This window comes from Rhea americana, unplaced genomic scaffold (assembly GCF_003343005.1).
Source record: "Rhea americana isolate MKP2758 unplaced genomic scaffold, rheAme1 scaffold_136, whole genome shotgun sequence".
Lineage (NCBI taxonomy): Eukaryota > Metazoa > Chordata > Aves > Rheiformes > Rheidae > Rhea > Rhea americana.
The window spans coordinates 2,520,069-2,525,028 of NW_028185439.1; the positions used below are offsets into that span (position 1 = coordinate 2,520,069).

At 65.9% G+C, this 4,960-nt stretch overlaps 1 protein-coding gene across 1 annotated transcript in view; it reads right to left on the bottom strand.

The window, feature by feature from the left end:
• Window positions 1–6: 6 nt before the first annotated feature.
• SLC6A9 (solute carrier family 6 member 9) overlaps window positions 7–4,960 on the bottom strand; it is a 15,226-nt gene continuing 10,272 nt past the window's right edge. The window contains exons 5-13 of the mRNA XM_085298229.1: window positions 4,808–4,944; window positions 4,197–4,331; window positions 3,987–4,090; window positions 3,666–3,903; window positions 3,435–3,569; window positions 2,798–2,897; window positions 2,438–2,538; window positions 2,074–2,244; window positions 7–1,833 (exon numbers count right to left, since the gene is read on the bottom strand). Of these exons, the coding sequence (XP_085154355.1) occupies window positions 1,621–1,833; window positions 2,074–2,244; window positions 2,438–2,538; window positions 2,798–2,897; window positions 3,435–3,569; window positions 3,666–3,903; window positions 3,987–4,090; window positions 4,197–4,331; window positions 4,808–4,944 (1,334 nt within the window). The 3' untranslated portion in view covers window positions 7–1,620. The remainder of the gene's footprint in view (window positions 1,834–2,073; window positions 2,245–2,437; window positions 2,539–2,797; window positions 2,898–3,434; window positions 3,570–3,665; window positions 3,904–3,986; window positions 4,091–4,196; window positions 4,332–4,807; window positions 4,945–4,960) is intronic.

Here is a 4,960-nt window from a genome sequence, read left to right on the forward strand (position 1 = left end):
CCCCCGAGCCTGGTGCTTTCCGTGTCCCTACCAAGCCGCGCTGTGTCTGTACGCAAGCCATGTGGCTCCAGACCCTGTCAGGGGTGTGTGGTGCTGGCTGGGAGGGAACAAACTGGAGTGAGAAAGGTCCCGCCCCATCCACCCCAAATCAAGAGCTAGAGCCAAGAGGCTGTAGCTGGAAGACAGATTTTAGACCACCTGGCCTAGCCAAGTGCATCCTGCTCCACAATACTGGTTGGAGACCAAGGTCCCCGGATGGCTCGGAGCAAGTGGGCTGGCTCAGCCCCTCCATGGCTCCTCTAGTACCTCTCGCTAGCAGCAGCTGGGGGGCCAGTCCATCCTGCTCCCCCTTAGCACCATGGAAGGTTCCCCCTCCCTGCCGGGTCATGCCAAGGCTATTGGGGTGATCCGGGCCCTGTCCTCACCCTGTCACTTCCAGCCAGGCCTGAAGTGCTCTCCAGCCCTCCTGCCCCACTGTGGGGCAGGGAGCAGCATGGAGCCATGCTCATGCTACCTACAGCTATTCCCAGCTTTGCTGATCCTGCCTGGCCACCCATGTGGGTACCCGCACCACCCCGTAGGGTGGGGGGGGCTGATGTGGGGTACAGTGCTATATGTATGGGGATGGGGGGGCATACTGTGGGTGTGTGCAAACACACACACAGCACACCTCCTGCACAGCCGCGGGAGTACTGTGCGTGTGCATGCACACGTGTGCAGCATGCGTGTCCATGTCATGTGCGTAGCATGTCTGCAAGGGACATACACACACATGCGTGCGCACGTGTGCCTAAGTGCTTGTCTCGTGTGCTATGAGGGCCCGTGGCTGGTGCAGGCAGCGGTTGTTCGCAGCCCTGCCGCAGCACTTACCCCTTCTCCCCGTGCCAGCCCTACTCTCGGAACTGTCCCAGCCGTGCAGGGCCACCCGTGGGACCCTGCAGGCTCTGAGCCACAGCTGGTACCCACCGGGGGTGTGTGTGGGGGGGGGGGGGGGGGGGGGAGGGGGTCTGCATAGTGCCAAACCCCACACAACTGCCCTGCGCATGCCTTGCCCAGAGTATGGGTCAGCCGCAGGCAGAACTGAACCCTGAAACCAGTTGTGCGCCACCCCCATGCAGGCAGCACCCCGGGGGGCAGCGAGGCGCCTGCCTGCCCCAGGCCCAGGCCCGACCTGGCGCCCTCTCTAGCTTCGCGTCAGGAAGGCGCTGGGCCCGCTGCTCACGGCGCGCTGCCCCACGGCGGGGACAGGCCGCCGAGCCCGCTGCATCGTTGTGGCAGGGCGGCCGGGAGCCAGCCGGTGCTCCCGCTCCCGCAGCCCCAGGCCGCTTGCCCCACAAGGGCAGGGCCCCTGCAAAGTGCCTCTGGCTCCTGGCCCTCCCCGGGGCTGGGCCCCCTCCTCTCTTGTCCCAGCGTCGCATCCAATGGTTACCGTAAACACAAGGGTTAACAAACGCCACGGGGGGGGGGGAGATTAACCGGAGAGGAGGTAGGGGGTCTCGGGGACAGGCGCTGAGAGCCCCCCGCAGTCCGGTGCAGCCCGGAGCCAGGCTCCGCCAGCGGAAGGTGCTAAAGTATCACCGCGCGGGAGGGGTTAGAGGGGGTGCGGGGATGGCGGAGGGGTCACAGTCTGGAGTCCTGGCTGTGGGCTGAGCCGTTGCTGCCCAGCACGGGGGACGCAGCCGCGGCCTCGCTCTGGGCCTTCTCTGGGTGCAGGGGCTGCACCTCCAGGTGGCACTCCGTGGAGGGGCTGAACGCTGGGGCGTAGCGCCCGCTGCGGTGCTCTGCCAGCGCCGGGCCCCAGTCCTTGCTTGCCTTGGTGGCATTTTTCAAACGCTAGAGAGAGGGAGATTGGGGAAGAGGTGGAGCGTTAGCAAGCACAGGGCTGTCCTGCCCCAGCCCTCCACCTGTGCCAGCAGCCCCCGGGGGTGCCCAGCCACGGGCTGCCCCATGGATGCTGGCTCCGTGCGGCACCTGCTGCAGGGTACTGACAGCCCTGGTGGGCTGCAGAGGGTGGTGACAGCCTTGTGGGGAATGCCCGGATGGGATTCAGGGGCTGGCCCCTGGGCCACCCACCTCCAGCAGCGTGTCCCCCTCGGAGCAGCACACTTTGTAGATGGCGTAGATGGGGATGCAGATCACTGAGGAGAGCGCCATGAGGAAACCAATGCTGATGGCCCAGGTAGGGTAGACGTAGTCATTGTAGGAGATGGGCCGGTACTGGATCACTGTGAAGACCAGGATGAACTGGGGAGGGACAGGCGGGATCAGCCAGCGGGGAGCAGCCTGCCTCCGTCCCCTTCCAACCACCCCTCTCTGCCTCATCTCTGCTGCCTCCCCTGCCCAGCACCCCCAACCCAGGCTGCTGGGAGTGAGGAGGGCCCAGTGGGCTCCCTGCCCCCCATCCCACAGGCCTGGGCCCTGCGGGCGCGATGCTCACAAAGATGATGGCGGGCGAGAAGAAGCGCCAGCAGATCTGGAAGAAAATCGGAGGTGGGAAGCCCAGCATCATCTCAATGTCCTTGAAGTAGTTGTGGTGTCCTGTAGGGATGGAGCGGCTGTCAGCCCCTGCACAGCCCAGCAGGGCCCGGGGCACCCCCGCCCCCACCGAGCCCCTGCACACCCCCAGGCAGGGGGACCCCCACCAGGGATCCCCCGACGCTGGGCCCCGCTGACCTGATTGGCTAATGGCCTCGCACGCCTTAGCCAGTCAGACTAGCCAGAAGTTGGCACTCCCCCCTTCCTGATTGGTTGGCTAGGGCAGCCTTGCCTCCTGATTGGCTGTGGGCGGCACACCTACCATAGATGTACATGATGGCCACGCACATGATGCAGGAGATGACGACCAGAGAGAAGCTGGCAGCGTAATTGTCCATCAGCAGGAGCCAGTAGATCCCCGCCTGTGGGAGGGAGCCGTCAGCATGGCCGCCCAGGCCTTCACCATGCCGTCAGCATGGCAGTGGCACGGGCGCCTCTGCCAGGGTCACACCGGCAACAGCCGGTGCCAGGGTCGGCATGGCAAAGCTGAGGCTGGCCACCACCACTGTGGTCAGCATGCCAACAGGTAACGGCAGGGATCGCCTGGCAATGCCAGGCCCTGCGCATCACCCGACTGCCATGGCAATGTGCACTGGCGCGGCAACACCTCACTGCCGGGGTTGATGTGGCAACGATACGGGTACCACAACAGGCATTGCCATGGCAACACTGAGTTGAGAGGATTGGTGTGGCAACACCTAGTGTGGCTACCACCGCCTTGTTTGGCATAGCAACATCAGACTCCAGGTACCACCACCACCTGGAGGTTGTCATGGCAACAAGATGGACTTGACTGATGGTGCTGGCATTGCAATTCATCACTGCTGGCGTTGTCACAGCAACAGCATCCCCCCCCCCAGCCCGTTGCCAGCAGCAGCTGTGTCCCGACTGGCTCCCACCTGTGTGGTGAGTGGGACACCCAGCAGGAAGCCCGCCACTGCCACACCGAATGTCACGAAGGTCTTCCTGCGGATGATCCACTCGTTGCCCACTTCGTCCACGATGGCTGTGACCAGCGTCTCCAGCAGGCAGAACTGGAGGGTGGAGAGAGCAGCACATCAGCTCAGCCCTGCCCACTGGTCCTGCCATGCCATCGGCCCCACCGCGCTCCCCTACCTCCACGACCCTACCTGAGTGCCCAGGCCCAGAAGGATGAGCATGAAGAAGAAGAGGATAGACCAGAGAGGTGAGATGGGCAGCAGCGTGAGGGCCTCAGGGTAGGCCACGAAGGCCAGGCCGGGGCCGTGGTCGGCCACCTTGGAGACATCCACGCCCAGGTGGTTGGCCATGAAGCCGAGGATGGAGAAGATGACGAAACCAGCATAGACACTGGTGGCGCAGTTGGTGATGCTGATGATGATGCTGTCCCTGTGGGGAGAGGGGGTCAGGCCCGTCAGGGCTGGCATGGGACACAGGGAGACATGGGGCCAGGGAGGTCACGGGGCACTCACCGGTAGCAGTTATTGTGGAATTTGTTGTAGGAAGCCATGGTGATGAGCCCGCCCCAGGCACAGCCCAAGGAGTAGAAGATCTGCGAGGCCGCGTCGCCCCACACCTGCCGCCACGGCATAGGTCAGTGCCGTGCTGCCGCTCCGGCCCGGCCCTCGCCGCCCCACACCCGGCCCGGCCCGGCCCCCCGTGGCCTGGCCAGGCCCCCACACCTTGGCATCGAGGATGCGGTCCCACTGGGGCGTCAGGTAGTAGGTGATGCCGGTGACGGCGCCCTCCAGCGTGATGCCGCGCACGAAGAGGATGGTGAGCACCACGTAGGGGAAGGTGGCTGTGAAATACACCACCTGCGCGGCACGCCGGCGCCTCAGACCCCCGCCCCGAGGGGCGCCCCTCACAGAGGGGGGACCCCCGCCCCGCGGAGGGGCGGGCGGCCGGGGGCTGACTGGGGCACGGGCCAGAAGGGGGGAGGAGCGGCCAAGGCCACGGAGGGGAGGGAGCATGTCCGGAGGGGGCGTGGCCGTGACCCAAAGGGGGCGTGGCCGTGACCCAAAGGGGGCGTGGCCGTGACCCAAGGGGGGCGTGGCCATGCGCAAAAGGCGCAGGAGCATACCCAATAGGGGAAGGACTGTGCCAGGGAGGGGAGGAGCTTCACCCAGAGGGGGCGGAGCACGCCCCGAAGGGGACGTAGTCACGCCTGGGGTAGGTGGAGCCTGCTCAGCGGGGGAGGAGCCTGTTTGGAAGGGGGCGGGGCTCTTCCGGAAGGGGCGTGGCCATGCCCGGCGCGGGCGGAGCCCGGCCCGGGACCGGAGCCGCCACGTACTTTTCCCGAGGACTTGACGCCCTTGATGAGGCAGAGGAAGACGACGACCCAGGAGACGCCGAGGCAGCCCAGGAGGGGCAGCCGCACCTCGCCCAGGTTCCCGATGTCATCCGACAGGTTCAGCACGTACTTCCTGCGCGGGGCGGCGGGCGG